At 28.2% G+C, this 21,539-nt stretch overlaps 1 protein-coding gene across 2 annotated transcripts in view; it reads right to left on the reverse strand.

The window, feature by feature from the left end:
* LOC142326776 (transmembrane protein 62-like) overlaps positions 1–21,539 on the reverse strand; it is a 91,951-nt gene that overhangs the window by 39,513 nt on the left and 30,899 nt on the right. For both annotated transcript variants that reach the window (XM_075369476.1, XM_075369475.1), the window contains 4 exons: positions 20,736–20,883; positions 16,547–16,669; positions 9,432–9,513; positions 4,753–4,881 (listed from right to left, as the gene is read on the reverse strand). In XM_075369476.1, coding sequence (XP_075225591.1) covers positions 4,753–4,881; positions 9,432–9,513; positions 16,547–16,669; positions 20,736–20,883 — 482 coding nt within the window. The remainder of the gene's footprint in view (positions 1–4,752; positions 4,882–9,431; positions 9,514–16,546; positions 16,670–20,735; positions 20,884–21,539) is intronic.

A 21,539-nucleotide genomic window follows, 5' to 3' on the forward strand; every position in this document is an offset into this window, starting at 1 on the left:
ACAATCAGTGATGACACTGAATTTAATTTCAGTTTAAAAGGTTATAACAGTCACTCAAAATAATAAATTCACAAAGAGTGTTGACTGTATATGTTTATTTATAGACAGAAATATTAAACTCAAGATAATTAAAGTAGAATTAGAAAATGCAAATTTAGTTAGTATTAATTTTAGGATTGATAATGGGAACCATAAACTGATCGTCATTTATCAATTGCCTTCCCAGAACATACATTCTTGTCTGTTTAACTTAAGACACTTATCTACAGGAAATAAAGACGGATGATATCGTAACTTTAATAGGAGATACGAATTTAAATATTCTTGATTATAACTTGATAACTGCTATCACTGACCATTACTGTACTTCATTTCATATGAAACTTACAAACTTTTTATATAAAAAGACAATTTTTATTATCAATAAAAAAAATTATGAGGAACTTAAATCTAGTTTAGATAAAGAAAACTGGAACGACATATCCAATAATAACACTGATACTATAATTACATTAGTAACAGATTTTATTAACAAACTAACTTCTTAAATAAACATAAATAGATTATTAAAATATCACAAAAATAAACCACTAAAACAATAGATCACTCCAAGCATGGTATCTGCTATGAAAAAAAGAGATAAAATGCATCGTAAATGATTAAAACAACCTTTTAATACAAAACTAGAAGATTATTATAAGAAATATTGGAACACATTAAATAATAAAGAAAGCAAAAATTGATAATTTTAATAAGTTCCAACTAAATAAAAACAATATTAGGAAAATGTGGGAATGTATTAATGAAATATTAGATATGAAAAAAGAAATTACACAACTGAAAATTGAACCTAATAAATTAAATATATTCTTTACAAATGTAGGAGAAAATTATGCAAATGCGATATTAAAAAATACAAATAACTTAAATCTGCCTCTCTCATTAACTCCACCCTCCATTACATTAATAGCCTGTTTCTTAACCTGTCAAATATTACTGAAATATTAAATGTAATAAAAAATGTTAAAAATAACTCCTCACGTGGAATCGATAGCTTTAATGCTTCTTGCTTAAAAGAAATAAGTAAATACGTAGTAAAACCACTTGAATATATAATAAATATATTTTTTAATGAAGGATATTTCCCTACTAAATGCAAAATAGCCAAAATAATCACAATACATAAATCGGGATATAAAAACAATCCGGAAAATTACATATCTATAAGTCTGTTAAGTAACTTATCCAAAATAATTTAAAAAATATTAAAAAATCAAATAATGAAGTTTCTTGATAAAAATAATTTTATTCATAAAAATCAGTATGGTTTTTAATCCGGAAATCAACAAAAGATGCGGTTTTACATTTGACTAAAATAATTAACAACAATTTTAATAAAAATAATAAGACTGTAGCAATTTCTCGATTTAGCTAAGGCATTTGACACAATCCCTCACAAAATTTTAATACATAAAGTAAATAACTGCGGTATATGAGGACCAGTAAAAACCATTTGAAAACTACCTTAAGGGTAGAACTCAAATTCAGACTTTAAATAATGTCAGTGAAAACAGAATATTCTCAAACTTTGGACTACCACAAGGTACTGTTCTCTTGCCAATACTTTTTCTAATATATGTCAACGATCTTTTAAAACTGAACCTTTCTAACAGTACCATAGTATCTTTCGCTGATGACACAGCTTTGGTTTTTTCAGGCGAGATGTGGGTTGAAGCAATTAAAGCTACTCGTGGATTGCTTATGGTAAAATCTTGGTTTGAATGCCATATTCTTATGCTCAACTTAAATTAGATGAAATATATGTCATTTTCACCTACTGAAACTGGCAAACCCCCTCATGAATTTCAACTAAAATTACATACATGTTCAGTAAATAATAGCAAATCTATAGTATCTGCCATTGTCAGTCATAGACGAAGTCAAGTCAATAAAATATCTTAAAATAAATCTAAAAATCTTAAAATAAAATATATCTTGGACAATTATATGAAGTGGAACATCCACGTACAGTATTTAACATCAAGACTAAAATATCTTATTCACACTTTTTTATAAAATAAAATTAAAGATCTTGAAATAATAAAAATTATATATTTTAGATATTTTTTCTCATTCACTTTTTCAATATGGAATCAAAATACAAGGAGGAAGATATGAATGAAACCCATCTTAATAAAATATTTATGCTCCAGAAATATTTAATTAGAGCAGCTCTTGGTATACTTAGGTTATATCCCAGTACACACTTATTTGAAGAATTTAAATTACCTACTTTGAGACAAATATATGTCAAGAAATATATATGTTTATTACACATGAACAAATATATAAATGATTTAAAATTTTAAAATACACTGTACAATACTCGTTCAGCTGGAACAAACACTTATAACATATTCTTTTAAAAATTAACAATTTCCAAACATCAATTTTGTATTACTCCAGTATATTTTCTAATAAAGTCCCCTATCATTTTAACAACTAAATAATAAATAGTAATCGAATCAAAGAAATAGATGAATGGGTGAAACACAATATATAATTTAAATTACCACATTGAAATGCTAAAACAATTCACACTAATAACAATAAATTTAACATATTAATTATTATAATGAATAGCATACAACAAAATAAATTAATATACTACTTAACAATAACAAATCTACATATATATAAAACTGTGAATGTTTAAGTGAATACTAAGGATGTTTAAATTCATAATACTATTAAGTTGTCTTATCTTACAAGAATTTCTTGTTGTCTTACCTTATGTTATCTTATAGTTTTTTGTTTTTTTTTTATTTCTGCATATGAATAATTTTTTTCTCATTTATTAGATTATGAATTTATTGTATTTTATTTTATTTGATTTCAATGTAAATTTAAATAATTTTACATTATGGTTCTATGTATTTTTTTTTTTAGTCTACTTAAACTTAATTTTAAAATTTAAATTTTTGTTTTTTTGTTTTATTTTTATGTATCAGTTACAAAAATCATACACTTTGTTTAGTTAAATATTATATTTTTAATTAGTTCTTTTATTAACCATCCTATAATAATGATATGAACTCATGGTTAGTGCTCAAGGTTTCTTTTGCTAGCTTCATTAAGGATAAATATGTATTTTCCAACTGACAATAAATATTACAAATTGAATTCTTTATAAGATCTATTAGGTCTTGGTATTTCCCTGTAGTGGAGACCAACACATGAATTTTCACAAAGATTGCTTTTACCTTCGTTTCTTTTAAAAAAGGGTAAAAATTACTAACAATCCTACACTGACATTCTGGATTTTATCCTTTAAATTAGAAGCTACAAAATTTATGAACTCTCATAGCCATCTGCTGCAATAATAGCTCAGTCATATTTGCAAGGCATACTTAGTTATCATGCATATTTACCTGAAACGAGTCATAAAATAAATAAACTTGCAAAGCATGAGGTTAAAGCACTAATTCATTTCTTGATGATTAAAAATAGATCTGCTACAGAAATCCACAAATAAATTTTTCACATTTACAGATGATATGTTATGCATGAAAGTAAAGTTAAAAAATGGTGTAGTTCGTTTCAAGAAGCCAGGACAAATGTTCACAACAAAAAAGGTAAAAGTCACCTCTCAGTGATTACAAATGGTTTGTTAAAAAAGGGAATGAAAAAATTCATGAAAACAGATGGGCTACAGTTTCACAATTATCATATAGATCTCCAAACATTTTATGTTCATGATATATAACATTTTAATGGACAAACTGAGTCACATAAACTTGGTGTCAGGTGGGTATCAAAGATGTTAACAGACGGAAACAAGGAAAAATGGTATGCTACAACTCAAACTCTTTTAATATTTCAAAAATGAAAGAGAGGAACTGCTTAACCACACTGAGATTAAAGAAGAGATTTGTGTATTGTACAAAATGTTGAAACAAAGCACCAGTCATTGCAGTGACAGAATTCATTAAGTTTAAGAAAGAACATTCAGTAGGAAGCTTACAGCCATTGTTTTTTTTTTTTTCAGTTTAACAAAGGAATATTGCTTTCTGAGTTCTTTGATCATGGAAGTACTGTAAACACCAACACATAATGTGAAAAATTAAAAAACTCTAAAGTGCTATTTAGAACAAAAGTTGTAAGAAACTATCCAGTGGAATAACTTTGTTTCTGCATGACAACACTCAACTTCTCATAATCAGAAAAACAATTCAAGAATTAAAATGACTTCATTGGGAACTGTTTGAATATTCACAGTAGTCCCAACCTTGCTCCAAGTGAATATTACCACTCTGCATTAAAACAAAGGTTTGCATCATAAAGAATTAAACATCATAAGAAACTAACAGACAAAGTAAAGTAGTTAATTATTTTAAAATGTAATGTGAAAATGTTTTGAACTGAATAATAAAGCAATTAGAATGATATGAAAAATATGTTGCAATTAACTATGACTATGTGGAAAAATAAACATATATTTGCAAATCTATTTTAATATAATAAAGTTTTTCTAATTGTTAGTTTTTTTTTTTTTTTTAATTGGCTCTTAGTAAAAAACTCACGACTCATAAAACATAGAATTATACAATATCCTTAGAAAATAAGTTTTCAATAAAAACAACCATCCAGAAAGAATATGTAGACAATCAAAGAATGCAAAATACATGAAAATATGAATGAAAAAATAAAAAGCATTTTTTAAAAACATTATAACACAAAAGCATCACTCACCAACTGAAATGTAAAGAGGATAAAGCACAAGTGAATAAAAAAATATATCTATACTTGAAAGAATCCACAACTTTCGAATAATTTTTTGTACAATAAGGTAGCTTATCCCTGGGCGAATTATCCGGCGAACTGTAAGATAAATTACAAAAAAGCTTAAAAAATTGAAAGAATTTTTAATAATAATAATAATATTAAAAAAATGAATATCCAAACAGTGAAATAATAACATACTGCTAAAAAAATATCTGAAATTTTATTACCAATATTAGAAGAACACGGGCAAATGACATAATTTACAAATTATTTTTTAATAGTATTCAGACAATATTATAAGTCGCTTACATGAATATGTTCCTAAATTTTGTAAAAGTTATTTCTGAATAAATCAGTCAAACTCTGTATAAATAAAACTAAAAAGAACTATACAAAAGATTACTGCATAGAACTATGGTTGTAAGCAGTATCATTCATTTCTCCAGAATTTTTTTTCAGAGATCAAGAGGAACAATGTTGGATAAATATGTTTTGTTATAAAGAAAAACAAAACTCAGCCCTGTCATATATTATGAGAATGAATGTGATACACGATTTTTTAAAAAATTTAATAAACAAAGTAATGTAAGATCAACTTTAAATTAAAAAAAAAAAAAACTAAAGAAAATTAGGCACACAAAATTAATATATATACATTTTTTCAAGTTAATTAAAAAATTGTTTCACTTACAGCTTATTCTTTTGCTGTGATTTCTAACACTTCAAAAACAAATTTTATTAAAAATAATTAAAAAAAGATAATTAGTATTTAAAAATTGCAGAGATAGATGTAGATGTTGACCTACAAGCTGTCATTAGAATAAAAATATTTCTAATTTTTGGTTACAAAGGGAAAAAAAAGCAGAATTTGGTTAGCAAGTCTTATTTACTTATTGGTAGATTTAACAAACTCATGTAATAATAATAATAGAAAACTTGGAAAAAAAATTAATTCAATTTTTGGTCTTTGTAATGATTTTCTTAAAAACTATTAAAACATATCTCAACCTGTTTTATTCAATTTTTCAGGTTCAAAAAATTGCAAAATTTGTCTCTCAATTTGTATCCCAAGTGTTTCAGTATGGCTTTATTTTGAAAAGCAGAAATCAGGAATAAACACTTCAGAAATCATAACTTAAAAACAAGACATTTCCAGAACTATGTTTATAGGAAAACTTTTGCTTTGTTGCAAATTAACTTCCTAACTATTGCCAAGCAATTTTGAATCACTCGTATGTATAGGATGCCCATTTAAAATGCAACCCATCAATAAGCCTTCTATATTTGAATTGACTGCCCAACTCTTATATATTTTACTGGAATGGACTCATACAACAACACAGTAGACTGCTACTGATAGCCATAACAAAGCAATCATAAAGCTCAGTGCATTGTTAGAGAGAAGATGGTGTTTTCACTAAATGAATGTGGTTTTATTCTGAGTCATACTTTAGCATGCAATCAATCTGTGGTTGCAGTGCAGGAATCTTTCTGCCGAAAGTATCTAACAAGACAACAGTTTTGATTTTAGTGGCTAAATTTAGAGAGACATGTTCTGTTAATAACAAAGTACACAAAAGATCGACACTGGTCAGCTGAAATTAATAATCAAAACCAACCGTTCATCAGGTGAAAAAGATATTAAACTTACAACCATATCAAATTCAAACACTCCATCAACTTCTTGATCCAGATAAAAAAAAAACAGCTCCAATATTTTCATTGGTTTTATCAATTCGTATGTGTAGGTATTCATGTTTAGGACTCAATTTTTTTTCAGACTAGGCGTGGTTTCACCTGGACTACATAAGCAGCCATAACAGCACTGTTGAAACCTCCACACATTTCACATAAAAAACAATGGCATCTGTAGAAGATGAGCGTAAGGTATGTGATATCAAGAAAAAAATTAATGGTCCTTTTTTCATTAAGTACACCATTACTGTAGAACGATATCAGAATATTTTATTGCAATTCACTGCATTCTTAGAAGAGGAAAATCGATACTCAACACTACGCACATTCAACTTACGATTTTGTTGACGAATTCTTTGGTAATCGTGTTATTGGTTGTGGGTTATGGCCATCAAGATCTCCAGACTTGACTGCACCAGATATTTTCTTTGGGGTTACCTCAAAGAAAAAGCCTACAAAAACAAACCACAAGCATTTGAACAACTGAAAGTAAATATTAAACAAGCTGTTTTAAACATCAACCCACAAACTCTGAAAATAGTTGCAAGAAACAGTGAAAAGGGTGGAAGCATGTATTCATGAAGGTGGTGGCCACTTCCAACATTTAATCTAGAATTTAAGGTACTGGAAGGTTTGGAAATAAAATATTTAATTTAATAACTTACAAATGCTAATTTAAATATACCTACTGACAGAGATGGGATGCATTTTATATGGGACACCCTATATAAAAAAAAAAACAAAAACAAACAATATTTTTGTAGTAAGTTTTTAGCATTAATATGTAAAAAAACATGCCTATAAATACAGGTCTGGGAATGCCATTTTATCCTGCCTAAAAGTTTACACTATTTAAGTACAAATTTATATCTCCAGAAAAAACTGAAGGATTTTAATGAAATTTAACATAATTTTTTAATAATAATAATAATAATACTAATATTCCCTACAAAATAAATGTGTTCATAAAAGTCAAAATAATGGCCCATCTTAACTTTTCACTCCATAATGGCTCAAGAACTACTAGTGTTTAGGTGAAATTGTTTATTTAAAAATATTAAGCATTTCATAGTGAATGAAAATTATAACTTTCTTTTTATTTTAATCAGACTTCAAATAGTAAGGTTATAATGAAAAAGGTTTATGTGTCTATGCTCAAATTACAAAATAATTTCATCTCAATTTTTATCTCCACCACAACTAATAAATATTGGTTTTAAAAAACGATATGCTAAATTTAATTTAAGTAGTTCAATTCACTTTTGATATGAATTCCTATTTAAAAAAAACACAAGATAGCAGAGAGATGACATTTTTAGATTAATGTTTACAGAAAATTTTTTCTTGTACACTAATGTTAGTAGCACATAAATATCGGATAACACTTTAAACACTCTAAGCATGTACATAGTTTCATTATTTATTTTACTTTTTTATCATTAGCTAACTCATCATAATTATTAGTATAACAAATCTGCTACCATGCATACATGCATGTGTAGACATAAAACTTAATTTGATAAGATGGCTAGACCAAATTTAATAATTGGCAATCATATTTAAATAAAAACTGTAACAATGATAAATAAAATAAACTAAGACTTAATAAAATTTGTAATATTAAATTATAAGCAAAGTTAAAAAAGAAAAAATGTAATTCTATTTCATTAAATTTGTTATTAGGTGTTGTGCTGAGGGTACATGTCTGTAAATTAAAAATATTAAACCTTTGAGTATATTATTCTATTTCTCTGAAACTATCCATTTCAAATGCTTTGACAAAATAATAAAATTTGATAATCAAAGTTTGCTATTTATTTGTATAACTGCTTTATAGAATAATGTAAACTTTCTCAATGGCAGAAAAAAATTGAAAACTTCATTCGGGAATATTTACAAACTCTGTAATTATGAAAATGATAGTCAATACCACCTACCTGTTAATACTGTTCAAATGTTGAATCATGAATTATTAAATTTATACTTAAGTTGACATAAATTAAGGGAAATTGAAACTGTTATTTTGGCTATACTTAATTTACATTACCAAGTCTAAGCCTAAAACACTATCTAATCTCAGTTCAGAAATGAGATTAAAATCAGAAATAGAAGTTATCAGATGCAATCTTTACATAAAGTATAATTATCACATTAATAATACACAGGCATTAATAAAATATGGAATCAATTTCATATTACAAAACTGAATACAACTAGATGATAAAAACAGATGCAGTTATGTACAGCAGTTTTTGCTTGGTTTTTACAGAAATTTTAAAATTTTGTCTGCCATCTTTAATCTAACTTCAATTTTTTAGATAGTAAGATACTCAGGTAATACAAGATTATCATGTAAAATGTAAAAAAAAAAACTGTACTGAAATCTATTTCTTTAATACCTACTCCTGTTTTGGGGATACAGCAACCAAACTATTTTTCTCTATTTCACTTTTAGACTGGATTTAATAATATACTTGTGCTAGTTAGTCATGGGATAACAGACATTATTACAAAAGCTTGATTGTTTTAAAAGTGATATTTACATATTAAAAGTAATTGTTGTACTTGTTGACCATCTCAGTCAGGCATAGCATTACCACATGCTACAAATCATCCATCTCATCCTGTGAAGCAATACCTAACAGTGGTCCCAGAAGTTAAAAAAAAAGAAAAAGTACATTATTGAACACAGTCTGAAAGTGAAACAAATTTAAAAAAATTCCTACAGCACAAAAAGTCAGTAGTAATAAAAAATATGGATTATCTAAGCAGTAATACAATTGTAGAAAGTTATATAATAGCTATTGGATATATCATATTGCTTTAGGAATTAGCATGCATAAATAGCTAACCTTAATAACATAAATGCTATAAAACATCAGTTTGAAAAAGGTAAATGAAATAATTACTTATACGTGAATGTAAAATACTACAAATATAACACATATCACCTTTGACAGCACTGTTGAGACACCTTACAATACACAATGGTAAGATGCACCCAATAACAGCTAAACCAAACAATATTTGGAACTGGAAAAGTTAAACAAATACAAATGAGAGAACAGGAGTAATACAAGAAAACTAAAAACAAGTATAAAAAATACAAGTGTACAGTTGGGAAACTTACTTGTATAAATCACACAAACTTTCTTGCAAACCAGATTCTTAGAATACAAGGGGTATCACAAAGTTCTTCCAGGACTTTCATAACCTATTCTACTTGTGAAAATAATGGAAAAGTTCATATAACCATATGTCCTAAAATGCTTCACTAGTGAGATACGGCTAGTGAAAGGTTTCACTTATATTTCAGCTACCCATGAGGTCGAATGGACATTTTTAGGACATTAATTAAGGGAATGAGTAAGTGATTTCTTATGGTTTTTGACTTGAAAATTGAATAAAATAAGTCTGAAAACCGTATCTGTAGTACTTGAGAAATCTAGGGTGAAAATCAATAAATTGGGGTAAAAACACCGTTTTATATGTTTGATGTACAATAACAATGTTATTCGTCTAAATAAAATTTGAATTTTTTAACTTTTCTTTGCTTTTTTCAACTTATATTTCACCATTTTGTTCAAACTTAAATTCTCTACAAGTTTTGTTTAAAAGTCTTATGTGTTTTACCACCCACTTAACAAAGCTATTGTATATCAAATATACCCAAATTTATCAAGTATACCCCAATTTATTGGTTTTCACCCCAGATTTTTCAAAAACTACTACAGATACAATTCAAGGATTTATATTATTCAATTTTTTTTTATTTTATTATTATTTATTATATTATTTTATTTTTTTATTATTCAATTTTTCTGGTCCCTTAATTAATGTCCTAAAAATTTCAGAACAACCTCCTTTTACTGGGGTAGCTGAAATCCAAACAAAATCTTTCACTAGCTGTAACTCGCAAATGAGGCATTTTGGGACATAACTTTTTCCATTATTTTCATGAGTAGAATAGGTTATGATATTTCAGAAGGAACTTCATGATACATTCAGTATATCAACTGTCCCCCCCCCCCCCCAAACAGTAACTTGTATTTCAGAGAAGTTGAAGTTGATAAACATGATATAAACAAAAATCTAATGATTAAAAACACGGGTATTCTATATTACCTTTTCTTCCTCAGAAACAAATAGGAGCTATAAGGCGCGACTGAATACTGCAATAATAAAATATATTGGGCACAAGGAAATTTTTCCAGCCTACTTGTATGAGTCATCTACTGTTTGCCGTCAAGTGATCAGTGTGTTGTTCAACATATATTTGTTACATTTGTAAATGTGTGCATTGACAGAATGTGAATTACTGATAAGTAGGGCATGGTTTCTGAATTCTATCTGTCAGTTATGACCCATTATCCACAACAGTATTCAATAATATGCTCTTACATGCCCTGAATAAATTCCAGGAGAAATTTTTTCTGTTCGCACAACTACTCAAAAAAGCAGTTTGAGCATTAACTTTTTTATCTCTCTATGCAAGGGAATTCATCTTTTAGAATTTCACATGTAGAACCATCAATCAATCATTTTAATATCATTAGCATTTTCTTAAGAAATTTTAAACTCTGTGAAAAACAGATTTTGGTTTAAAATCAAGATAGTTACCAGTAATGGACTACCAAAAAGCTGGCAAATGTCAACTGAAATGTTCCATTTTTAAACCATTCTTAAACTGGTTTGGCTTTTGGGAAAAATCTGCAATAACACTGTTCAACACGATCCATCATTGCACAGAGTTCAAGTGTGAGATAGTGGTTGCCTGTTACTAACTGATTGACCGAAGAAGGCTGTGAAAGATAATGCATTCACAATAAGGTTAAGATAACTGCAAAGTGCTAAATATCACTTCTCAACATTATCTGGTGTCCAAGACAAATTGAAGCCAGCTCATTTTTAAGAAACCAGTAATGTATTCACAGATTTTAAATGCAGATACATTAATGTATTTATCTTTAAGTTAATAAACATCCATTGTAAATGGAAAATTATTCTGTAACTTTCCACTAACATAAGGATCATTCTCACTAGGAATTAAGCCTAGTAATGGATTTAAAACTAGATAACGGTACCTCAACTTTAGTACCTTTTTTTATATACAATATTGGTTGACATATAATTACACCAATATTGGCAATTCTCAATCCATTTTTCTTCACCCAAAGTTCTTTTTAATTTTTTGTACAAAATTATGTTCTGGGCAACTAATTACACACATCTATAGCTTAATTAATACAAAAATTTTTTTTTCATAATAAGACCAAAAATGAAGTCAGCTTTTATGACTTAATTGTACCAGTAACTATAATCATTATTTTTCACTTTTTTTATTAATGAATTAATTCATTAATTCACCACAAAAGCTTTTGAAGTTGTACATTGGAATATTAAAATTAAATTTTATATTTTACTTATGAAATACAGCACGTCTGACCAGGATTTGAATGCAGGACCCTCAGATGAAAGAGCTGATACACCTCCACTCTGACATGGAAATCTGCATTTATTTAATTGCAGCCAGTAACTAGATTTTATTTTTGAAAAATGTTTTTAAACATAAAAAATCAGAGTAATTTCTAAGGAATAAACAAAAATACAATGCAGCATTTATTTAGACAGTGATTCTATTGACATTCAGATTAACATATCACTTCACAAATAAAGGCTGACAAAGGAGTTTAAACCAATTTGTAGAACCAAAATTAAGAAACGGTTATAATTGACTTTGAAATAAAATTATATACTACAAACGTTCTAAAAAAAAGATAAAATTTTAAAATATTAATCTTGTTTATATAAAATTATAATCAATGAGGTAAAAATGATCTGCTAAACCAGGAATCAATACTATGTATAACACCTGCTCTAAAGTGCCTACTGAAAGAACAATTGGGTATACAATTGCAAGTTTACAGTTGTTGTGATTATTGTTGATAATCAAAAGTCAATAATAGAACACTACAAGTTGAATGAAAATGTTATGAAAATACCCAATACTTCAAAACATTTCTTAACTTATTTTTCAGTCATATGTACAAGCTAATCTTGACTTTTGAAGTTAGTTTCTGGATTAATAAAAACTAACTTATAATTAAACCATTGCAGTAACAGAAAAATTGTTACACTGCATTAATTTTATACAAGGTCTGCTCAGAAAGTAATTGGACATTTATATATGCACCAACGGAGATATTTACTGACTTCCGGTTGGCAGCATTGTGTTCTGCACAATCTCCTCTGTAACCACACGTTCTTGGATTGTTGACATTTCATTTAATTTTTGTGTTATTGTTATTTGAGTGCAACATTTAAGTGTTAGTAGCGATTTCTGTATTGTGCGATTTTTTGGTGATTGAACTTTTGTCTCGATATAATTGAGAAACCATTCATAAACCATTCATCCCATTATGATCCTTCACGTCAATGTTTCATCGTCATCAGCTTGTTCAAGAAGTTACCAACAAACGTCCACTCAATTCTTTCTGCTGTTCAGCCATCAAACGAGGAACAAACTTTGCTACGATTTCATGCATGTTCAATATTTCAGTCAAAATGTTACGACATGATCCAATCAAGATGCTAACCTCTTCTGTAAGTTCTCTGACAATTGATTGGGGTTTTGCATACACCGGATCATTGATTTTCTGAATGCGGGTGTCATCGGTTGAAGTTGAAAGTCTTCCTGGTTGAGGGTCTTCTTCGTTTGACTAGCAACCGCTTTTAAATTGTGAAAACCATTCGTAGCATTGCATACGACTCAGTGCATCATCTCTATAAGCTTATTTCAAAAGTTGAAATGGTCTGTGAAATTTTCCCCAGTTTCAAGCAAAATTTTATGCTGTATCATTGCTTCTGAAAATAGCACATTACAAAAATTGCTAACACTTAAACATGTTGCACTCAAATAACAATGACACAAAAACTAAACGAGATATCAACAATCCAAGAACATGTGGTTACAGAGGAGGTTATATGGAATTTATACTAGAAGAAGTAACAAAAAACTGAAGGAAAAATTTGACTGGAGAAATTATCCGAGGAAAGAAAAAGATATTTCAGGACTCAATGATATCATTCTTTTAGCAGAAACAAAAAAATGACCAAGATGAAACACTGGAAGGCATGGATTTATTGCCAGGGAAGAAATCCTGTTTCCAAAATAGTAAGATCACTGAACACAATATAATTGAAGTTGGAGAATTTTGTTAATAAAGAAGTAAAATTGTGAAAGATGGAAGAAGAAAGAAATGCATCAAAGGCAGTCTGGCACAAAATCAGAGAGAGCTTTCATACAACAAATATGTTTGCTCACATTAAATACACATCTAAGAATTAGGAAAAAAAATTTTTCACAATATTTTCTGTGAATATGGCACGTTATGGTGATGAAACATGGAAAAATAGAAAAAGAATAAAGACCTTTGAAATGTTGCGTTACACAAGAATGTTGATAATTATAGAATGCAAAATGAAGAGCTTTTAAGATAGAAGAAATTTATGATCGAATCTTATACAGACAAATTTGTTAATATGGCCACATTACTAAGACATCTCGATTTGGTTATTTGGCAATAGAGGTATGTATAGAAGGCAAAAACTGTAAAGGAAGCAAAGATTGAAATAAATAAAATGTATAAGTGAGTGTACGGTGTAAAGTAATACGTTAAGGAGTAGCAGTAAATAGAAAAGAATGGAGAACAGATTCAAAACAAAAAATGACTGATAATTCAAAAAAAGAGATTACTTCTTGGTCTTCTCTTGAAAAAATCTCTAAAAATTTGTTTATACTACATCATAAAAAATGGTAGTTCTGCAAGAATTAAATGTCATGATAAAATAAATTAGTTGACATTCTCAGAGAATAATTTTAACTGGGTTGACCAATAAATAATGTTGCTAATAGATAATAAAAGCTAATTTTTGATTATCTGGCACAGTGAATAAATAAAACTTTTATTATTTATTTGAAGTGAATCCCCACAATTTCATACACATACTCTGAAGCTGTTTGATTTCAAGAGGAGAAACTACAAGACAAGCATCTTCTGAGTTTCAGAGGAGATGGTGAGAAGAATATGATTTTCTGTAGGATTACCTTCAGAGTTAGTGTAAATTAATGAGTGACACCTTGGTGGCAGAATAGAAGCATCTTCACCTTCTACCTGGAAGACCCTGAATTTGAATCCTGCTCAGGCTTGACATTTTTTTGCTACAAATATTTCATCCATGCACAAGCCTCGCAGCTCATGTAGTAAATTGTATAACTAACAAAATAATAAATAAACCTACAGAAATTAAAGAATACAAGAAGATAATTACTGCCACTTTTCACACTACACACACAGTACAAGGAACAATATAATAAGAAACCAGTCAGTCAAACTGGTGCAAACAGGATTAATCATAGAGAACATTTGGCAGATGTGCTATTTGAAAAAAGAGTGACTAATGTTGAGTAAGGAAATTCTATTTCCTCTGTCTACAAAAGATGAAATAAATATTTAGCTTATACTTCACATTATTTATTCAATTCTGAGAACCATCAAGTACCTGGCACTCACGCTGTATTATAAAAAAGGAAAAAAATTGTACCATAAAAGGCCTCATTGAAAAATACTTCACATGTCAATTTTAGAAATTTAAAAATGTTTTCTCTTTTTATATCTTAGAAACTGGCCACCTAGTAAAAGCTTCTGTTTTTAATTCATTCAAAGGGAATAATATGAAAAACAGACATGTCACTTTTTAACAATTTCAAAATAACAAATATATTTTTAATACATTTGCCATTTAAATAATATGTTTGCCAAATAAATAATACATTTTTCAAAATTTTAATCAGATCAACTCATTATACACATTAAATATACATTACATAATACACCACACACAATATTCTTCCAGTCAAATCTCTCAGCGTGCAAATTTAACTAAATTCTGTTCAGAGTTAATTTAAAAAAATCTGAGCTTTATCACACAATAGATATTTTTCTTTACTTTAAGTAGGAGGATACCTCTAAAAAAAATTGCAACTTACATGGTTATTATGTTTTTGTCAATAAATTATCTAAGAATAATTATGTAAAAAAATTCATAATTTTTTTTCATAACCTATAACTTTCAATCAAGCATTAAAAAAATATGCTTTAATAAAAGGCCCCTTTGTGTGTAAGTATTACTTGTTTGAGAATCTTTATAAAATCTTCTTTAAATTAATGTAAATTTTTCCCAAATTAATAAAGAACTTTTGGCAAAAAATGTCTAAAGAATTTTTCAGAATGAATATTACTACTGTTTATAGACCATGATTTACTGGCATAAAACCATGTCTTTAACTTTACTAAAATTCAAGTTATGAATGATATTGCGATCCAAAAGCTTATAAAACTCAATTTATGGGAAATAATGATTAAATATTTCAACTGCAGAAAATCATTACAAAAAAACCGCTAACACTAAATCACTAAGAACATGTTCTCCAATTCTCTAATATTGCTACTTAACAGACAGAATAATAACTAACAACAAGACAAGCTACATAATGAAAAAGTCATGTTTCTATCAAATCTTTTTCTTGAAGACATAGTAATTTAAAAATTCATTAATTGTTTATGAAGGGAGAATTGTCCATTACTTATAGCTAATTTTTTAAAGATTTTTTTTAATGCCTGGTTATCCTCCTCCCATAAATCACACATATTTTTGTTCTTTTTAATGAAAATCAACTGTATTAGGGCTGCATGAACAAATATACATTTAAGATAGCAAGACATGCAAATCTCCTTTTCATAAGTAAACATATTAATATTTATGTAATCAAGAAACACTTATTTTTATATAGTAAATTATTTTCACTGTAAAATAAAATGTAACCGATAAACATACACTCACAGGATTTGAATTTAACAAATATTAAATATGATGAAATGAAGATTTAAAGTAAAACAAATATGTATATGGTAATTTTACATATGTCCACAATACATTAAAATTAACCATTAGAAAAAAATAAAATGGTAATTACCAGAATAATAAGAAAAAGGAATTAACATACCAAAGAGTTCAGATCACTCATTAGAATTAATCTGGGCATTACAGCAAATCTAGGTCTTGTTCCATCCAATGCAAATGGATGTATAACTTTTTTTTCTCGACCAAAAACATCTCTAACAACCACCTGAAATCAGAGAAATAAATAGTCACAAAAGTAAGTACATATCATTTATGTACACGTGGTGTATCATGAAGTAACCCTGGACTTTCATAACATATTTTACTCATGAAAATAATGGAAAAAGTCCTGCAAACATATATCCTAAAATGCTTTATTTGCGAGTTATAGCTAGTGAAAGATTTTGCTTGGATTTCAGCTACCCCAGTTGAATGAGGTCATACTAAAATTTGTAGGACGTTAATGAAAAGGGCAGAAGTAGCGATTTCTTATGATTTTTGACCTGAAAAATCAAATCAAATAGGTCCCAGAACCTTATCACCTTATCTGCAGTAGTTTTTGAGAAATCTGGGATGAAAATCAATAAATTGGGGTAAAAACCTTGTTTTTATGTTTGACGTACAATAACTTTGTTAAATGGGTTATAAACACTTAAAACGTTTAAATAAAACTAGTAGAGAATTTAATTCTACAACAAAAATATGTAAGATAAGTTGATTAAAACAACAAAAAATTAGAAAAATTTGAATTTTATTCAAAAACCAGTTTAAATGTTAAAATATAATAATGTTATAATAAATGTTAAAAAATAAGGCTGCCATTTTCAATACATTTCTTGGCACACTTCTGTACTGCTTTTGTTGCTCTTTTTAGTTCTTTAGGGCTGCCATTAAATTGCTCAGTCACATAGATAATGCAGACAATTAATCCTCACAAGAATGTATTCTTGTTTTGCATACAATATCTTTCATCAGTCCTCAGATGCAAAAATCTAAAGGTGTTAGATCAGGTGATCTTGATGATCAGAAATGAGAACCACCACAACAAATCCATTTCTCAGCAAAATGATTTAAGTGAGTGGAAACGGCACAAGAGATGTGGGAAGGCGCCATCGTGCTGAAAGTATACTTTGCATTTTGGCACTAGAGGAACATTTTCAAGCAGCTGTGACAATTCTTCTAAAAGAAAGTGCAAGTAGAACATTTAAGCAGCCAAATAACGTGAATGATCCAAACAGCTGATTGTAAAGAAAGCCACACCATACATTGATGCTAAATCGGTGTTGAAAATTGCCTTCCACTGTTTCATGAGGATTTACTTCTGCCCATGTATGCTCACTGTGCAAGTTGTTGATGCCATCTTGAGTGAAATTTGCCTGTCAGTAAACAAAACATACTTATTGAGTTGTCAATTTGTTTTCACCAGTTGGAGTACTCGAAGCGAAGTGGACCGTCTCCTGGGTGTAGATGTTATTGATGATAAGGATAAAACTTGTTTTGTTTAAGTATCCTCCAAGCCATTAAATGCGAAACTCCAATCAGCTTACAAAGATGTCATGTATTGATGCCTGGACTGCATTAATAATAACTTCATCAATAAAAGCGTCATGTTGGACAGATCATTTGTAGCTGGTACAAATACTAGGTAGTGAACCTGTTTCCTGAAGATTGCAAAACATCACGCTTATTGTTTTGGGATCTAGAATCCTGCAATTCAGAAAACATAATTCTTATTCTACTGCATCAGCAATAGCATTACCAATACACACACCTAAAATTAATACGATATCAGTGTATTACTCTGCGTAAAGAAGTACAACATTATTCAGCAAAATGATTACATTCAAACTAAAATTTCATAGAAAACCTTTGCTAACAACAGCACAGTTTACAGTACCAGATATACTTAATGTACCTTCCAGAGTGACAAACATTAATACAGTATTGCACGTAGTTGATCAGCTGTTGTTATTTTATTGCCAAATTTGAAATAATAATTTTTCAAATAATTTATTGTATTTCTGTCATTAATAAAAAGATTACTGTCTAGTAATTTTTATTTTATAATTGTTGTATAATTTCCAGTTTTGTTTTAATTTTTTAACAGTTCATTTTGTTTTTACAAATTTTTCTTATCACCAAAAAAGTTTGATTTTTGTTAACATTAAATAAGTATTTTTCTACAAATATAGTTATGTAATTTTTCTAAATAAAATTCAAATTTTTCAAACTTTTCTGTTTTATTCAATTTAGCTTATACCATTTAGTTCAAAACTACAATTCTCTACAATTTTGTTTAAAAGTTTTATGTGTTCATTACCCATTTAACAAAGTTAGTGTACATGAAACATAAAAAATGGGGTTTTTTACCCCGTAATGCATTATAATGCACCAATAATGAATTTATTGGTTTTCACCCCAGATTTCTCAAAAACTACTGGAGATACAGTCCTGGGATCTATTTTATTCGATTTTTCAGGTCAAAGACCTTAAGAAATTATTGTTTCTGCCCCTTAATTAATATCCTAAAAATTTCAGTAGGACCTCATTTCATTGCAGTAGCTGAAATCCAAGCGGAATCTTCACTAGCCATAACTCACAAACGAAGCATTTTAGGACATATGTTTATATCAACTTTTTCCATTATTTTAAGGAGTAGAATATGTTATGATAGTCCTGGGAGAACTTTGTGATATTCCTGTATATTCACAGTCTTTATTACATAAAATTGAATAATGTAAGTTTGCACAAAAGTAAGTTTTGTATGAGTGATTTGTCAAATACATGAAGTAAAAGAAACTACAACACCTGCAGTATTTCACTCCCTATCCTGGTAAATGACAACAAAAATCGATTTTTCTATAACTCAAAAATGGTTAACACAAAAAACAGATACTAAAAAAAATGATTGAGTACAAGCCAAAGGTCAATAAACCAAATATTTTTAGTTTATTTTAAAGGGTTTTAGACATAATATTTTCTTTAAAAAAAAAATTAAAACTGTTTCATTACTGTTCAAAACTAAAATTAAGTACTGATCTCACAACACCTGTTTATTAATTTTTTTTCAACCTAATTTTCTTTCCTTAATTTCTAAAATCAATCAGTTCTAATTTATTCTTAGCATCTATAAATGAGTTTTGTAATTTGAAAACAGGTTGTAGAATTTTATCATTAGCGGAAGACACATTATAATACTTTCTGGAAAAGTTATGAATTTAATGCATAAATTAATGGAGATCAGGTACTTAAATAAAAAATGTCTGATTAAAATGAGTTACGTTAAATCTTAAAAATTTAGGAAAACTTTTTCGTACAATGTTATCAGCCAACAATTACAACCAAAAACTAAATTACATTTCATAAACTATAAATTGATGGTGTAACCACACACAACTTAAAATAGTGACACATTTCAAATAATTGAGGCTCTTTACTGTTCAATTTAAAAGCTGATAGAGTTACATTAATCAGTTAAATCAGTTATGAATAATGTGAACGTACATATCAGTCAATAAAATTAAACACAAATTTTTAAAATTGACTAAACTAGTACAAATATAATGTGGATCTGTAAAAACAGAGTGGGATTCTGCTTATCTTAAAACTCTTACACTAATACTCAAAGTACAAAAAAGGTATTTTTCAAGTTAAGCTAAGAAAAATTTTAAATAATATTTAGTCTCGTTTAAAAACGAAAATTTAGAATATTAAAAAACTTTTCAAAACTTATTTATAAAGAATAAATAAACAAAGTGGAACAAATAATATTGAATTAAATAGTGCAACAGCCAAAATTATTATCCATATTTGTTGAAGAAAATTTAAAACGCTGCATGCAAACAGTACTTATTAATGAATTTCTGCAAAAGTTTCCACTTATCATCTTGAAAAATGAAACAATTTTTAACTTTGTAAACTAAACTTTTGAACTTAAACTGCAAGTAACACATCACTTTGATAATGTTAAAACGTTATTTGAGAAAATATATTTTTACATTTTAGTCAACAAAAAAAAAATAGATACTTTTCTATAATCTTTTAAAATTTATAGATAAATATCTTCTTAAAAAAGATTTTATTTTTAATTTTTCACTAAATAACTATGGGAAAAGATTCACCTTTTAACAAAATTTACTTCTACCACTAATCTTAAAAAAAAATCTAGATTTTTAATTAATCTAGATTCTTAATCATTAATTAATTAGTATTTTTGACTCTGGTTTAACTAAATTTCAAGACTTAAAAAACCACACATACCATAACAAATAAGTTAAAATGTACTTTCTCACCTCAAGGTAATTTAGACCATTCACATACAGTTTTGGATTCCAAGGTGAGGTATAAAGTGGACCTTGAGAATGAGAACATTCAATCCAATTTCCTCCTTGTAAACGTATTTGAACAGAGGCAATATTATTGATAGAGAATGCCAGAATCCTAGAAAAAATGAAGTGTTAAAATAATATCTACTAAAATTTCAGATCATTTCGCAGACAGGAAAATACAATTTCAAAAAAAATTCAACTGGCACTCTTCCAATCACTGCAATTGTAAATAAAGTCTTTATAAATAAAGTCTGTTCTGCATAAATCTCATATTTTAACAAAATAGTCCACAGTTTTAAATCAAAACTATAATAAAATAAGATTTAAAATGGTCATTTGGTCATTTTAAATCATCGAGAGGTCAATGTTTGACAGTGTACCAGAAGATGAGGACATAAATGTGTATGACCCATCATTCAGTAGACAAAGGTCCAACTCTTGTCTCAGTCTGATTATCATATTTCCTTAAGAGGAGCAGAAAGATGAGCCCCAGGAAATATGGTAGGCATGGAAGTCTCCTACTATTAATGACGGCAATGGGATTTGCATGAGGAGATTTGACATTTCTAAAGCACTGAACTCAGAGTTCAGCGAGAGACACAAATTGCAGATATGCAATTTAAAGGGGACTGAGATTTTTAGAGCAACAACAGGAATGAGGATAGCTAGTTGTAGCCTTGTAGCCAACACCTTGTTCCGCATGAAAATAGCAACACCACCACTCTCTCTATTATCTACAATACAGTCATATCTTTCACAAGTATAGCC

This window comes from Lycorma delicatula, chromosome 6 (genome assembly GCF_047948215.1).
Source record: "Lycorma delicatula isolate Av1 chromosome 6, ASM4794821v1, whole genome shotgun sequence".
Taxonomy (NCBI): Eukaryota; Metazoa; Arthropoda; class Insecta; order Hemiptera; family Fulgoridae; genus Lycorma; species Lycorma delicatula.